The following is a 16,911-nucleotide window of genomic DNA, read 5'->3' on the forward strand; positions in this document are numbered from 1 at the left end:
GAGAATAAATTTGAAAAAAGGTTACACACTGACAAATTTTCAAGTAAAAAAAAGTGTTTCACATGTTAGTGTATGAAAATTTTCAAAAATAAATCCTGAAAACATTAGTGCCCAAGGTCCAAAAAAGGTCAAAGGAGTAGAACTTCTAAACCACGGTTAGACCAGAACGGATCTGTCGAAATATCCTACTTCTTGAATGTAAGAGGGGGCAAACTAATTTTTGCTAGAATACCCTCAGAACAATTCACACAATAAAAGTGTAGATCCCTAGATCTGGGCGAGGTCCGGAACATTTTCAAAATTGCAAAAATGTTTACAAAATTTAAAAAAATACCTATTATATCTAAGGTTTTTACTTATATCTTAGAACCTATGCATTTTGGAACAATATTGACGAGGAAAAAAGTTTTAGGATGGCCACAATAAATTTTTAAAGTTATCATTCTTTTTTTTATTTTTAGACAATTAGATTACATTTACAATTTGCAATTTAGTTTTTTTCAAAAATTATAATTTTAAAGTACTCGGCAACACAGATAAATTAGCGGAAAAGCTGTTGCTCTAATGGACCAATTTCGATCTTTTTTTTAATCCGATATCTCACGAGCCAAGGAATTCGAATATCGTAATGCCAACTGTCTAATTTGCACATATTTTGTTATAAAGTTTATTATTTATGTATTAAATATACTGTATATTTTACCGTATGCTATCGCATTTTTTCAATGAAAAATTTTGTTTACGTATATATTCAACACTGAATATGAATGTATTTATTAATGTAATTATTACTTTTTGTTTAAACAAAGTTGGCTCTGACACATTGGACGTAGGGAGCAGCTTATAGCGACCAACTTAACCTCATTTCTCAACGAGCTGTATAGCAGCTGTCAGTTTCAATAACGTTAATGACTATATAACTTTATTTTAAAGAATAATCGTGATAACAATAACAAACAATTAAAGGAGCTGCGGAAAGTGTCCCCCTCCTTGTTATAACAATAAATTAAAGCAGCTGCTGAAAGTGTCCCCCTCCTTGTTCCAAGCACTTTTCACACCTGTTCCTCAAAGAATTAAAGACATTTTCTAAGATGCTCGGGGTATTGTTAATTTCACGAATCTTGTCTATAAGTCGAGCCTGCAGATGGTTTAAATCAGGAATAGGCAGTTCAAAAATAGTGTTTTTAAGGTAAGGCCACAAAAAGAAATCACACGGCGTAATATCACATGACCTCGGTGGAAATTCATGTTCAGCATTGAGACTTATTAGTCGATTTTGGAAAACTTCCCTCAACATATTCATCGTCTCGCCTGCCGTATGTGCCCTTGCGCCATCTTGTTGAAAGTAAAAGTTTGTAATTTCGTTTTCTTCCAGCTGGTTAACAAAAGGAGCGATAATTTCTTCTCTATACCTTTGCGCAGTAAGAGTACCATTAAAAAAAATAGGTCCATAAATCCTCCTTCGATTGAGAGCACACCAAACTCCAATTTTTTGAGCGTGTAGAGGGCCCTCGACAAAAAAGTTATCTGGTTTTTCAGAAGACCACATTCTCATATTCTGTGAGTTTACGTAACCACTTAAATGAAACCAGGCTTCATCAGAAAAAAAGGTGATATTATGAAGTTCACCGTAGTTGTTTAAAAACCATTCACAAAATACAGCCCGTCGCGGAAAATCAACTTCATGAAGTTCTTGCTGACAAGTTAAACGATAGGAGAACAAACGCAAATCTTTTTTTAACACTGTGTGGCAGGTACCGACTGATACTCCCACCATTTGTGATAAAACACGTACAGAAGTTCTTGGCGCATTTTCCATTATTTGTTGGACATTTTCTTTTAATTCTTCAGTCCGCTTTTTAGGTCGGCCGCTTCCTTCTTTTCTTGTTACACTGCCCGTTTCACGAAAAACATTAACACAACGCTGAACTGCACTTTGAAAAATTTTGTACTCAACAACGCCGGGAAATTGATTTTGAAATTCTATGAAACATTCCTCAATAGAATACTTCCATATTCCATCAATCTTGCGTCCATTTCTAAAGTAGGACTCTATGATAAACACTTTTTGTTCTTGAGAAAATACCATTTTAAACGCTTTTTAAAACAAAAATATTCAAATTGATAGCGGCGATATAGCGCTTTGACAGATGACGTTTAAGTTCATTTGCTATACGCTACGCCCTACGTCCAAATTCTCAGAACCAACTTGACCATGTTTTTATTTGAACGCTCGTTACTTATTATACCTTACTTCTGGAGATTAACTCTTTGCCTTTGACCTACGACCATTGATCTTTGGCTCACACAAATAACGAATTTTTTACCTTTAAACAATGGCCCTGACCTTTGATCTTCCGTTATTGGCCTTCGACCTTCACGCCTGATCGTTGTCCTACATTGATCTTTTAACTATTGACTTTATGACTTATGACATTTAGCGTTCAAGTTTTGATAATCGCTGTTTGAATTTATTTTGAAACGGTATTGATGCACGGTAACGCATCTTGAAATTATTTTAACATTGGAAACGTTTAAAGTTTCAATGTGTGTTTGGCCGCTACCGCTGGGCGCAGGGATGATGCGATCGGCGTGATTTTGGTGTCTTTGTGTAGGTGAATGTTTTTGTGTCGAAAGCACACTCTAAATGAACTTAGCGCGAAAACTAACTTTCTCATGGCACGTAGGAATGGTAAACTCGTGGGGCCGCAATTCAATATATGGTTTTCAAAAGTAAAAAGAGAAAATTTGTAACAATGACTTGGCAGAGTATTGAACTCACAGAAAGCGATAATAATATCAGTTTTTCGATTCTACAAGTACAGTTTAATACGGAAAAATTCCTGTCTATATACATGTTTGTTGCACGACGGAACAACTACTCTTTTGTGTCATCAGTTTTGTTAAATCGGGTGCGTAGAATCTGAAGTCAACCTCGAGTTGCCTGCCCCTGGAACAAGTTGTTTTCGTAGGAACCACCAGAACAACAAAATTAATACGAAGTACGTACCTCCGGTAGTCGCTTTCGCAAACAGGTGCTAAATTAACCAACAACAGCAAATTGAACAAGAACATAAGGAAGCATTGAGGTATATAAATGGGTGACTGGGTGCTACATTTTTTTCCTTCAAATATGCTGAATCAGACCAGTTCCTGAATGGACGTGAGATAATAATAATCGAGATTTTTTGTGAATATCAACCTGTGTAGTTTTTTGCAGACCTAATAATATTGTACTGACGCAGATATTGCTTATCAGGACGCGAATAACTTTATTGCACATTAAAAAACTGACAAGTCGCAAGATAATGATTGGGAGTGGCTAGTTATACACTTTTTTATTTAGCTGTGCATGACGGAAGCAACTGTTAAATGAAAGAATTGTTGACTGCTTTGTAGTATATGGCGTACGGCGTAGGTGACATACTGATGGATTGCTGACAGTTGTTTTTCTGATGTAATGCCATAATAATTGCGTAGATTTTTGCACGCAGCTAAAACATTAAAATCAAAATAAAACAGACATAACAGAGGCGCACCAGTTAAAGCTATCGTGCCGAAATCATATAAAAACTTGAGAATGAAAACGCAAAATTACACTGTACCGTCACTGAACACTGAAGTAATAGGTTATTGACTATGTACTTTAGGTAGGAACTACAACGTAACATAAATTTTATTGTTTGATATTAACCCTAAAAAATGATAAAACCGCGGAGTGCTACCTTTTAAAGGGGTGCGTTTTTGAGAACGAAGTAAAAAGGTGGTATTTTCAGAATTTTGAGTTTTACTCGAAAACTATGCATTTTTTCACTATAGTTTTCAACAGAATAGTTGTAGCAATTTCCCATCGAAATGAGACGTCAAAAAAATTTATAAGATTATACACTTACACCGCACCTTATGAACACCTTCTCGGAAACCCATAGTCATAAACTAATGAAACAGTGAAGTACCTATTCGGCCGTTCGCGTTTTATACAAGGTGCAACGACAGTCGGCGTATCCGCTTTCAAAGGCGACATTGCAACAGAACAACGGTGGCTAACATCCATCACCTTGGAAGGGGTAGTGAATTTTCACAATTTGCATATTTCTAAACTTTCTAGAAAGCTATCTATTTGAATTATTAGAGGATGTTCCATTAAATATACGACAAAATATTGGATACAAATGGATAGTGCTGCTTGAGGAGAATAATACAAGAAAGGGTTAATGAAAATTATATGGGGCGATGGATAGGCAGAAGACCAAATGCCAATGTCGACCACAATGTTGGAGAGGGTCCTGTGTCTCGGCCAGCTAGATCGCCAGATCTAAACCCCCTGAATTTCTATGTTTGGGGTTACCTATATGAAAAGTAAAGTTTACTCCAATAGATACTAGACTACAACTATTGTAGCGAATAAAACGCAAATGTAATGAATTAAAAGAAAATCACCACATGTTATTAGCTTCAATTAGTTCCATTAATAGAAGATGTCAGAAATGTATGGATGTGGATGGTTCGCATTTTGAACAATTGCTGTAAATACGTAACATTAATTTTGTTTCTTGTTTAGTTGTTGTTGCTTGGTTAAATGTATTTTTACAGGTTAGGCCACCAGGGGAAATTAAAACACACCAGGAACACTACCTCACAGGTGACGGGAAAGAATTTTGTTGATGTGCTTACAAATTGCACTTACTTTTAAGCATAAACATAAATATGCTTGTAATATTATGGTTTGAAGTGTCTACCACAAGGGGATTGTATTGGTATGAATAACTTGAAAATGGTGAATCTTAGGGGAAAAATTCAAGTTACCTTGTTTACGTAGTTAGTGCATTAGAATATTGATCCGTTACAATAACTTGTAAAAAATACAATGGCGTGCGTTTTTTTATAAAAAGGGTGTGACCCCTGTCCAGTTGTACACCACTGATTGAACCTTTAGGGCTCATATTTTAGGGAATAGAAGGTTTACTATCATACATTATCTGTACCAAATTTTATTGAGATCGGTTAGAGATTCCGGATATACAAATAAAAAATCAATTTTTTTTACAACTTCAACACCCTGTGTCTCTAAAACGAGGCCGTTCCAGACATATGTTTATAAGGCAAACTCTTATTATTTTAAAGAGATCTATTTGTCCTCGAAGTTTCCTGCATAAAATTCGGACCACCCTGTATACGGTTTTTAATAATTATTTTCTGAAGAAAATATAGGAAGTCATCTTTTTCAGAAAATTTGACATTTTCCAATCAAGGTAATTGGCTAATTTCTCAACTTCAGGCATTTTTAAGGCCTATTAGATTTTTAAACTGAAATAAAAATTATTCTGATGGGGATTGAGCCTACATAGCCATATTTTTAAGAAAACAAATCGCTGAAGTGATTTCCCCAAAATCGATTGTAAAGTGCAGTAGACCATGCCAACTAGATCACCGTACTTGATTCAGCTAATACATATATCTAGAAGGCAACTACATATAAAATTTTTTAAATATTTACATTTCATATACTCGTAGTTTATCTCTGACTAGAGAGTGAAAGTATTTGAAAACCGAATTAAAAAATAAAACTATCTCTTAAGAACATAAAGTTTTAGAGAAAAATTTTATAGGAAATATAACTTTTTCATATTCCCTCCTTTATCAAAGTTATGAACGAAAAAAGGGACTGGACTGCATTTCAAAAATGTTTAAATGGCCACATAAATATTTCCTTCTATTTTACAAATTAACGCTACAAAATTTTCATTAGGTACTACGTCTTATTACAAGAAATGGTGATTTTTAAACCAATCGCAGCATTCACAACAGCTGAGATTTCAAGTAAAAGAAACACGGCTAATGAGTTCATTTTAAAATAATAAAAATAATTACGAGGAAATTCTGAAATAGAAACATTCTAAAAATAATAAAATATTTACATGGAATTAAATTATATATGCCACAATTGCTGCAAGCCACAACTAGGGGAAAAACTAATACAAACGGGTAATTCTGTAAATTTAAATATGATTAATTAATTTAACAAAGTTCTTAATTTAACTATGTCTCACGTCGTATGTTTGTTCTCCTCTTAAGAGTATTTGTTTTATTAAAACTTAAAGGTATTTCCAATGTATTTCACAATTACAACATCCTTGCACCATAGACGTTCACAATATTTTTGTAGAGGGGTCCGAATTCCGACAAATATTATACTTACCTTAAGAATGCTAGAAATAGTTGAATCGTACTACAATATGGATAAAATCATAAAATAAAAGATAAGTACCTACAGATGAGCAGGATGTCTTATAATTTAGCAAATAAACGACATCATTTTTTTTAACAAAGGTATACCTTAGAGACCCTACTTGTCAGTTGTATCCTCTTACACTACTATGTTGAGCAGATCATATTTTTTATTACGTATTTGCCAGAATGAATCACCTACTCTGAAATAGGTACATATTTTTAGTATTAACTTAGGGACAAATATTGATTTTAAAGTGATGAATGAAATTTTTGAAATATATAAACATACTGAATGTTTATAGAAGTTAAACGTACACTGTACAATGTTTAATTAAGTTATGTTGAATTTTTATAAAAATAAATAAACAATTCAGAATTTTGTGAGCTTTATTTCTGTACGAACCACGCATAATTGAATAAATTGAAAACGCCCATTTCTTAAACGATTTCATAAGTTCTAATTTTAAAGGGTGATAAAAATGAACAAACACTAAGTTGTTGAGGGTGCTAAATACATCGGCGTAGTTAGTTTTTAACCATACGCTAGATGTCGCTAGCTACGATCCCAGTGCAGTAACATTTTACGACATAAATTTTATGAGGTTATGTTTTTTACAATTTATGACTTTTTACGTAAAATTTCATTGTACACAAAATAGCTGTTGAAATCGCAGAAAGCGCGCCGTTTTTAAGCTAAACGCAATTGACACTCCCAAAGTCAACTAGTACCTATTTCTTAATGCAGGTCGCCAGAAATGAATGGGCGAGACTTCAAGGGTAATTTCCTTGGATGAAATTAAACAGATTTAGTTTAGATATAAGAAAGTTACCTTGGTATAATTTTGCTTCCTTAAAAAGTTCAATCAAAATTGCGATATCATTTCTTTGAGGATTAGCAGTCATATTAAGGGAACAAAATTGTACCATTGTAAATTCATCGAAATCGATTTATTTTTATCTGAAGTAGCTACCCATGCTCGTCCACTCTGTAGATTAGAAGTTATATTAACTGTGTGCCTTTTTGTGTGAAATGAAATTTTTCATTGCAATACAAGTAATACAACACATACTCTGTAAAAAACCTAACCTCAAAGCAGTTGTCACAAAATGTAACTAAATGATATAGCAGCTGGTGCCCTCTAACAGGTGGCTGTTCGTTCTGCACCAAATTTCAATTTAATACATAGCTTTTCAGGAAAGAAACAGCCAAAATTAGATTGTATAAAATCATCTTTAATGTAGCTAGAAATCAAAAGACAATATGGTCCATAGGAAAGTCATTTTATTGTTGTTGAACTAAATTTTTGAACTTATTTTCGCAACAACCTGTACATCGAAATGTAGCAGGTGTAAATTTCAGTGAATGTGTTAAATTTGATTTGAGCCTATTTTCTAACTAACCATATGCTATTTAGTAATTTAGAAACACGTTACAAATATAGGAAGTATCTGATTAATTCAGTTTTATAATTAGTACTGACTAATACAGACAGACGTTTTAAGTTCAATTAATAATGTGCAGCAACAGAATAACTTCATAAATACATCATTACATAAGAGTACTTAGCAAATTATATAATTAGCAAAAGTAGCAAGTAATGACACATGTTTAAATGTTGTTAATTACTATCAGACAATTACTTAATCATTCCTAAGTACTTCATTGTATTTCAGTGAAAAATAATAAATAAACACATATTTACATACTAAGTATTCTTTAAATAGTTTGTGAAATATACAAGTCGTGTTATTAATATTAGAACCAAAAAAAGATTCACATTTTATTTGGTAATTTGCTTTTTTGAATCTAGAAGCAACAATTTGAGATTAAAAATATAAAAATATGAATAACAACTAAATTAATTTATAATGTATAATAAAAAAAGTAACATTATCACATAACATAAAATAATTATATTTTCTAAATATTTTACATCCACCTATCTTTCCTCCAACTGTTTGTCTCTTGCCACAACAGCTTCATCAAATTTTACCATATACGTAGTACCTTTATGCCAATGAGCAGTTACTTTTGCAGTCTGCAAAAAAAATATTTTTACCATCACATTATTTTATCTCCTTTTAACTCTATGTTCTGTAGCTACTTAGAATAAAAATAAATATATACTTACAAATCCAGTGCCTGTTAGAACGGCTTCAACTATTCCAGCTATAAAAACAGCACAATTAAGACTACTTTTATCACGAGGTACAGAGATAAATCGATTCACAAGAGGATCCTTCTCCATTAAATAATATGTATTTTCGTCGTCATTGGAATGTTCCAACTTATCTGCTTCTCTACCGAACAATGCCTGTACAAATGGTAAACTATACATTTACCACTAATTTCATAAATGATAACTTACCTTCCATAGGGTAGACTTAACAAAAAGCAATATGTTGAGTAATTTGATCTCTCTTTTTCCATTCTTTTCACGTACGAAGTAGAGATCAATGAGTTTAATGCCTACCTTTCGGCCTAATTCGTGCAGTCTAAAACAATATCTCCTGTTAGCTGTCAACTTTAGAGTCAAATATGTAATAAAATTATTGTAATTTTCTTTATCTACCTGTTCTGCAATTCTGGGACAGTTTGGGACTTGTTCTGGCAATATTGCACCACTTCTGAGAACAACAGAGCAAAGCAACTCAAAGAAACTTCGCCTTTGCCTCTGCTCAAAGGTTTATCTAGAATACTAAGACGATTCCTACTCGTCAAGCTCATATTTTACGATAATTTTCTATTACTATGAATTAAAACGAGGTTATGTTTATCTCTTTTTTTTAAATTACAATTATTGCTGTTTTTGCCATAAGCGAAGGTCAGAAGAAGAATAGGAGTTCAAACGATATAAATAAAGATAAAAATACATCTGACACTGAAAGATATAGGTCTATTCTCGTCCTAACAATATCTGTTTCACAACCACAGACTTCGAACATAAGCTTTGTTTGCACAGCCGTTCAAACTAGTTCGGGATCAGTCAGAAGCAGTCGTCCAGCTACTTTCTCTGCTACTTCCCACAAGCATAGCATAAAAGAAGTAGCTAGACGATTGCTTCTGACTGACTCCAAACTGGTTCGAATAGCTCTGCGAACAAAGCTATTTACTACTGGATACTGGAGGTAGCATGCCATTGCGAAAAGTGTGGCTGAGTGTGCGAGGGAGACATACTATCTTAGTAGATGCTGTTTCACTCTAGTACGCACGCGATTGGTTAAAAATGAAAGATCCAACCAATCGTCTGCGTGCTAGAGTGAGACACCATGTACTGAGCTACTATCTATCTCTCTCGCACATTCAGCCACACTTTTGGCAATGGCATGCTGGAAGACCACAAATTAATAAATCGGAGCTGAAATATCAAGACCCGTAATGAATAGGTAATTATGAGATAAATATAAAATCCTGTAAACGATATTTTTTAACCGTTGTAGCACGTAGTATGTTATGTAAAATATCTTCTGAATTTAAAGATTTAAGCTCAAAAAATGAGGAAAATAGAACGACATTGCCGCCGCAATACAGAAAACAATAAGAACAGTAGAGCATATACGTCATAGAGGAAGCAAGTGACAGTGTAGACGAGTGACAGAGAAAGAGATAGTTTGGGTACCATCTTTCTCTTTCTCTTTCTCATAGGCACGTGAATAGCTAACGAAATTCCTTTCACAACGATCAAAGAGAGAGCGAGTACACAAACTGTCGCTCTTTACAACATCTTCATTTTGTAATACGCGGTGTTTCCTCCATATAGTACACACTCTAAGGTAAGAACAGACATCTTGAAAAGTAGCTAATTCTCTTTTCTGTTCTGTGGATTTATGAGTGCTATCGAATTTTTTAAATTTCCGCGGGAAATTGCCTTTTTGAACATTTTCAAGCAATATAGGTATACTGATTACTTCATATCAAATAAAATTGAAAACTACTTCCCTACAAACAATTAAATATATTCATAGATAATTCAGAAGCAATTGTGCTGATTTGTATTACACTATACACTGTGGTAGTACTATAAATATATATAAATATATAAAAACATATACACAGGGCGTTCATAGAAAAAAATAACAAATTTAAAAAAAATGTATATGAACTTACCATTTGCACAATGAGGCCATTAATATTATACTATTATTAATTTATAAATCCTCAAAAGTTTATTTTTATTGATTTGAGAGCAAATGTTATCAATATTTGATTATAATCTTGGTGTGAATCTAGTAGTAATTAAAATACAACTTATCTTGAATTTAAGAAAATAGAGTAATATAAAAAATCTTGTTCTAATTAGTACAAATATTGTCTTTACCAAAGTTGTGAAAAATTATGTAGATCGATCAGCAAAAATTATATATAATTGAGGTAATTGAATAAGAATAAGTCTTATCAACGTTACAAGCAAAACAATATTAATTTTTGGATTCGTTATATTTCTAATAATCATCATTTTATTCTCTAAAAATTAAAATAATGGTTTTCTAGTCAAATATATGTTAATGTTTGTGGAACTTATATCAATATGTGATATGTTTGACTCTATTGATAACCCCACAGTTAATAAACTGTTTACTGCATATATAATGCAATAAACAGATTGTTACAAAACAAAAGTAAATAATGTCAGCATACAGAACTGAAGAAACGATAACATAATCTGTAACAAAAGAAATAAACGTCTAATACAGAGATGCAAGTAGCAGCGAATAGTGTAACACTTAAATTATTTTCTTTTTGTAGAAATTACATTGCCTTAAGAACAATGGCTGCATCTAAACCAGAATATCTCATAAATGACTCTAAATATTCATTTTTAAAAGAATTAGGGCTGCAGGAAACCAACTTAGGAGTCTTCGATGGTACATGGAAAGGTTCTGGAAAGGTAAAAACAGTTCTTTATCTTCAATATAATACTCTAGACTTATAATAAATCTGTTAGGTAGTTCAATCGATATGCCCAAGTAACGGCAAAGTCATCGCAGAAGTGAAACAGGGAGATGTATCCGATTACGAATCATGCGTCCAATCTTCAACATCGGCTTGGAATGTGTGGGCTGACCTCCCTGCACCCAAACGAGGAGAAATTGTGCGTCAAATTGGAGACGCCCTTCGCAGTAAACTTATTCCTTTAGGAAAATTGGTCTCGATTGAAATGGGTAATGTGAATAGTACTTAGGACGGCAAGCTTTTAAAGGATATATTACAGGTAAAATTTTACCGGAGGGTATTGGGGAAGTTCAAGAATACGTCGACATATGCGACTACGCCGTGGGTCTTTCCAGAACATTAGCAGGTGCTATATATCCTTCAGAACGACCTGGACACGTTTTACTAGAAAAATGGAACCCCCTGGGACTCATAGGGGTAATATCTGCATTTAACTTCCCCATTGCTGTTTACGGATGGAACAGTGCAGTAGCAATGGTAAGTAAAATAATAACGATACAGTAATTTACCCCACAATTTTATCAATCTTAGGTTTGCGGCGATACAATCTTGTGGAAAGGTGCCGAGACGACACCGTTAGTGTCAGTAGCAACAACGAAAATTGTTGCTAATGTGCTACAAAACAATGGGCTTCCTGGGGCTGTAGCAGCTCTATGTTGTGGAGGCGCTGACATAGGTAAAGCGATGGCAGCGGACAAGAGAATCAAATTATTGTCATTCACCGGAAGCACCCACGTTGGGCAACAGGTGTTTATTTATTTTAATAAGAAAATTCTGCCAAACAAATAATTTCTGTATTAATTTATTCATATCTTAGGTGGGTGTCGATGTACAAAAACGATTCGGCAAACACTTACTAGAACTCGGCGGCAACAATGCTATAATCGTTGCAGACGACGCCGACTTAAACATGGTAGTACAAGCAACGTTATTCGCTTGCGTCGGCACGGCAGGTCAAAGATGCACCTCAACACGAAGATTGATCTTTCACGAAAATGTGAGTAGCAAAAGTTAATTTGTAGTTATTTCAATTAAAGTGTACTCTAGGTATACAATGAAGTGCTTGGACGTCTAACGCAAGCTTATAAGCAAGTTGTAAATAGGATAGGGGACGCTTTGGATGACAGTACACTCATTGGACCTTTACACAGTAAACAATCTTTAGAGAAGTATAAGGAAACCGTGGCGGAAATACAAAAGCAAGGTGGAAAAATTGAATTTGGCGGAAAGGTAAAAATATTGAAAGATAGGTTCGCTATATAAACTTTTGCCTTAGAAGATTTACTTTTTGAGATACAGGGCATTAAAATTTTGAAAAAAGCAAAACTATCTATAACTTTTATAACAAAATTTTAACATAATGTATCTCAAAAACTTTGCTTCTTGAGAAAGTTGACAGAGTACACTTATTTTTCATTGAATAGTCCGTTTCAGGAATTTCAGTATTTAAAGCGAAGTCACCCTATACAGGGTGGCCAAATGAAAACGAAACAGAGCCATTTTCAGGAACTGCGTCAAGATTTTAGAAAAACGCTCAGACCCGTCGATTTTAGATTAAAGGAGGACATTCTTTGCTGGTATTTTTGACTCCGCCACATTTACCCCCAAGCAAAGGTAAGCATCACCCCAAAATATTTAAATGGCATTGGGGCTTGAGTAATATTTCTTTCGAAAGCTCTTACAATTCTCTTTACAACAGACTTTAAATTTTATAATTCCACCCAATACTTTGAAAAAAACTTACATTTTAAAATTTAAATTATGTTTAGTTGCTTACTTACTACTTAGTTAATTAAATGTTCAAACTGACGACCGCCCGCTTTCATACAAGAATAAAGATTTTGTTCGAAACGTTCGTGCATATTCCGAAGCATTTCTGGAGTGATTTCACGGCATTCGTCGACGATTCCTTGGCGCAAATCTTCCAGCGACGCTGGCTGTGTTTTATAGATGTTACTTTTTAGGTATCCCCACAAAAAGAAGTCAAGGGGCGATAAATCCGGTGATCGTGGAGGCCACTCAATGCTGCCTCTTCTCCCAATCCAATTCCGTAGNCGCAAGCTTATAAGCAAGTTGTAAATAGGATAGGGGATGCTTTGGATGACAATACACTCATTGGACCTTTACACAGTAAACAATCTTTAGAGAAGTATAAGGAAACCGTGGCGGAAATACAAAAGCAAGGTGGAAAAATTGAATTTGGTGGAAAGGTAAAAATATTGAAAAATAGGTTGATAGTTCGCTACATAATCTTTTGCCTTAGAAGACTTACTTTCCGAGACACTGGGTGTTAAAATTTTGAAAAAAGCAAAAATCTCGGGAATCTACAAACTATCTATAACTTTTATTACAAAATTTTAACATTAAGAATCTCAAAAATTATACCTCTTGAGAAAGTTGACAGAGTACACTTATTTTTCAATGAAGAGTCCGTTTCTGGAATTTCAATATTTAAAGCGAAATCAATGAAAACGAAACAGAGCCATTTTCAGGAACTGCGTCAAGATTTTAGAAAAATGCTCAGACCCGTCGATTTTAGATTAAAGGGGGACATTCTTTGCTGGTATTTTTGACTCCGCCACATTCACCCCCAAGCAAGGGTAAGCGTCACTCCAAAATATGGCATTGGGGGTTGAGTAGTATTTCGTTTGAAAGCTCTTACAATTCTCTTTACAACAGACTTTAAATTTTATAATTCCACCCAATACTTTGAAAAAAACTTACATTTTAAAATTTAAATTATGTTTAGTTGCTTACTTACTACTTAGTTAATTAAATGTTCAAACTGACGACCGCCCGCTTTCATACAAGAATAAAGATTTTGTTCGAAACGTTCGTGCATATTCCGAAGCATTTCTGGAGTGATTTCACGGCATTCGTCGACGATTCCTTGGCGCAAATCTTCCAGCGACGCTGGCTGTGTTTTATAGATGTTACTTTTTAGGTATCCCCACAAAAAGAAGTCAAGGGGCGATAAATCCGGTGATCGTGGAGGCCACTCAATGCTGCCTCTTCTCCCAATCCAATTCCATAGAAAACGTTGGTTAAAATACTGACGGACAATTAACGCATAATGCGGAGGAGCACCGTCCTGTTGAAAAATCAAATGATCTTCATCATACTCTGGAACATTTTCAATAATATCAGTCAAGGCAGGGTCAATAGCGTCTTCCAGTAATTGCAAATACATTTGGCCAGTCAAATTACCAGGTAGAAAAAAGGGACCCACTAGCCGGTCACCGAAAATTCCAGCCCATACATTTAATTTTTCCGGTTGCTTCGTATGCACCTCGTGAAAAACTCTTGGGTTTGAATCGGACCAATAGCGGCAATTGTGACGATTTACCGTCCCGTTCAAGAAAAAACTACATTCATCAAAAAACAGATGTTAAAATGGAACTTGTGGATCGTTCTCTGCTCGCTCACTCATTATTTCGCAAAATTGCAAACGGCGGTCATAATCATCCTCATGAAGCTCCTGGACTAAATGTATTTTGTATGTATGGAATTTATTCTTCTTCAAAATGGTTTGTGTGCTAGTTCGATTGATCCCAGACATAGATGCCAGCTGCCTCGTACTTAATGTAGGATCCAGATGAACTTGTCGCAAAACTGCAACTTCACTAGTTTCATTAACTATAGGTTTTTCAATTTCTCATTTTTTATTGGCTACGTTCCCTGTCTCTTGAATTTTTTTTACTAACTGTAGAACATACTTCCTCCTGACATGTCAATCTTGATGTTGTTCATTAAATAGCTGAGCTATTCTATTTGCACATTTATTGTTCATAAACTAAAGCGAAAGGATACCTACCCTTTCTGCAATGGAATAAACCATAGTTTAATTTTCAAAAACACAATTAAATAAACTACCAACCATCGCTTCCAAATAATACTAGAAAATAATTTGGAATCTACTAATTTTACTTTCATTGTGTGTGTATAGCATTCATTTCTGTTTTTTACAAATGTGTTTTTTTTACGAAAGTGATAACAAATCCCCAAAAACCAATGTAACGCAAGAAATACTAAATTTATACCATTGGCGTGCTTAACTCGAATGACTGACATTTTTACCGTTACTAATTATTTGTACATAAGTTTCAACTTTAAAATCAAAATTCTTAATTGGGCGGAATTATAAAATTTAAAGTCTGTTGTAAAGAGAATTGTAAGAGCTTTCAAACGAAATACTACTCAACCCCCAATGCCATATTTTGGAGTGACGCTTACCCTTGCTTGGTGGTGAAAGTGGCGGAGTAAAAAATACCAGCAAAGAATGTCCCCCTTTAATCTAAAATCGACGGGTCTGAGCGTTTTTCTACAATCTTGACGCAGTTCCTGAAAATGGCTCTGTTTCGTTTTCAGTTGGCCACCCTGTATATTAACACTCTAAAGGAGTTTTATAATTTTTTTATGTAGGTACTAGAAAGACCAGGCTATTTCGTCGAACCGACAATAGTAACCGGTCTGAAACATAACAATCCTCTGGTGCACAATGAATGCTTTGCACCTATTGTGTACGTGTTAAAGGCTGAAAGTGTACCCGAAGCTATATCATGTAATAACGAGGTACCGCAGGGATTATCGTCGAGCATATTTACGCAAAACATCGGAAACATATTTGAGGTGATACTTAAGTTTTTTTTTTATTTAATTTGCAATATTGCGTCTTTCCTTTTTATTTTATGATACCAGTGGATAGGACCTAAGGGTTCGGATTGCGGAATAGTGAACGTAAATATACCCACTTCCGGAGCGGAAATAGGAGGAGCTTTTGGTGGTGAAAAAGCTACAGGTGGAGGTAGGGAATCCGGCAGCGACGCATGGAAGCAGTACATGAGAAGGTCCACGATAACGATCAATCACTCGAAGGATCTTCCCTTGGCACAAGGGATTAAATTTGAATAACATTTTAAAACTTGTGTGAAGTTTTCCGGTTCCATATATTTTGATAAAAAAATTCTAAATAAGTAACTATTCAAATTTATCACATTCCCAGTTTTGAAGTGGTGTATTTTAAGTTAGTTCTTTCCTTAAATTGGCATGAAAATTGTTTACAGAGAGTAAGTTTTAAGTAGGGGTCAAAATGTACATACTTAATAAATAAAAAGTTTATAATAAAAAATGTTACAATTTTCTTAAAGCACTGTGTTTAGTTTGTGAATCTCACCGTGAATGACTTCTGACATTGATCTAGTTTAGATGAATATCAATCCAACTGACTCGATACGACAACAGGATGTAAGGTAAGCAAAATTCAAACAGCCAATGTTAAATAAGATAATAATAAACATTTCTTAATAAAATTACTAGTCACTTGGCTTGTAATCATTTATGAAGGCTCTGGACTCCCATTCAATGTTATGTATTTTACATGTTTTTGAAAATAATGTTTTAATATCCAACATTTTTTTAAGGACCGATGCACAGTGGTCAAAAACTATAAATTCTCGATCTAAACCTATAGCTCTTAGAGTAAATTTTATATTCCAGGATGTTTTATACCCTAGAATCCACTGGAGGTAATAATATTAAACTATATTCTAGATTTCAACCCCTTTTAGGAGGTTGAATGAATCAAAATTTGTGAGGAAATGCTCTTTTAGAAACTCAAGCACACGGTTTTTTAACACTTCGACTGAATTGCGTGAAAATTCCATCATTTGATGTAATTTCAGGCGTGCTATTGGTACATCAGCCATTGTTATAAAAGATAATAATAA

At 34.2% G+C, this 16,911-nt stretch overlaps 2 protein-coding genes across 5 annotated transcripts; one reads left to right on the top strand and one right to left on the bottom strand.

Annotated features, from left to right (window-relative positions):
* Window positions 1-8,090: 8,090 nt before the first annotated feature.
* LOC108903201 (trafficking protein particle complex subunit 5) lies at window positions 8,091-9,032 on the bottom strand. The gene is made up of 4 exons (XM_018705300.1): window positions 8,805-9,032; window positions 8,601-8,727; window positions 8,364-8,546; window positions 8,091-8,270 (listed from the first exon to the last, which is right to left on the bottom strand). Exons 1-4 carry the CDS (start codon window positions 8,957-8,959, stop codon window positions 8,172-8,174), a joined length of 564 nt encoding a protein of 187 aa, XP_018560816.1. The 5' UTR covers window positions 8,960-9,032; the 3' UTR covers window positions 8,091-8,171.
* Window positions 9,033-10,511: 1,479 nt separating this feature from the next.
* On the top strand, window positions 10,512-16,313 carry LOC108903200 (alpha-aminoadipic semialdehyde dehydrogenase). Of its 4 annotated transcripts, none has more exons than XM_018705297.1 (9): window positions 10,512-10,603; window positions 10,979-11,120; window positions 11,178-11,394; window positions 11,445-11,662; window positions 11,717-11,932; window positions 12,003-12,182; window positions 12,233-12,415; window positions 15,608-15,814; window positions 15,884-16,313. In XM_018705297.1, the coding sequence occupies exons 2-9, from the start codon at window positions 11,001-11,003 to the stop codon at window positions 16,094-16,096; spliced, it is 1,554 nt and encodes a 517-aa protein (XP_018560813.1). In that variant the 5' UTR covers window positions 10,512-10,603; window positions 10,979-11,000; the 3' UTR covers window positions 16,097-16,313. The 4 variants fall into 4 exon arrangements, with proteins under 4 accessions (XP_018560813.1, XP_023313134.1, XP_018560812.1 ...); XM_023457366.1 differs by lacking the exon at window positions 10,512-10,603 and adding an exon at window positions 13,265-13,395 and having other exon boundaries at window positions 10,848-11,120; window positions 12,233-12,284; XM_018705298.2 differs by lacking the exon at window positions 10,512-10,603 and adding an exon at window positions 10,863-10,930.
* The last annotated feature ends 598 nt before the right edge of the window (window positions 16,314-16,911 follow it).

The sequence above is a fragment of the Anoplophora glabripennis genome, unplaced genomic scaffold (genome assembly GCF_000390285.2).
Source record: "Anoplophora glabripennis isolate ALB-LARVAE unplaced genomic scaffold, Agla_2.0 scaffold105, whole genome shotgun sequence".
Taxonomy (NCBI): Eukaryota; Metazoa; Arthropoda; class Insecta; order Coleoptera; family Cerambycidae; genus Anoplophora; species Anoplophora glabripennis.

What these genes read in the sequence shown, in the direction of transcription:
- LOC108903201 (XM_018705300.1), bottom strand. Translation starts at nt 8,959, where the DNA reads ATGAGCTTGACGAGTAGGAATCGTCTTAGTATTCTAGATAAACCTTTG. An exon ending in GTCCCAGAATTGCAGAACAG is followed by an intron (nt 8,728 to 8,804) that starts GTAGATAAAGAA and finishes ATATTGTTTTAG; the next exon opens with ACTGCACGAATTAGGCCGAA. An exon ending in TTCTAACAGGCACTGGATTT is followed by an intron (nt 8,271 to 8,363) that starts GTAAGTATATAT and finishes TTTTTTTTGCAG; the next exon opens with ACTGCAAAAGTAACTGCTCA.
- LOC108903200 (XM_023457366.1), top strand. Translation starts at nt 10,929, where the DNA reads ATGCAAGTAGCAGCGAATAGTGTAACACTTAAATTATTTTCTTTTTGT. An exon ending in GCACCCACGTTGGGCAACAG is followed by an intron (nt 11,933 to 12,002) that starts GTGTTTATTTAT and finishes TTCATATCTTAG; the next exon opens with GTGGGTGTCGATGTACAAAA. An exon ending in AAATTGAATTTGGTGGAAAG is followed by an intron (nt 13,396 to 15,607) that starts GTAAAAATATTG and finishes TTTTTTATGTAG; the next exon opens with GTACTAGAAAGACCAGGCTA.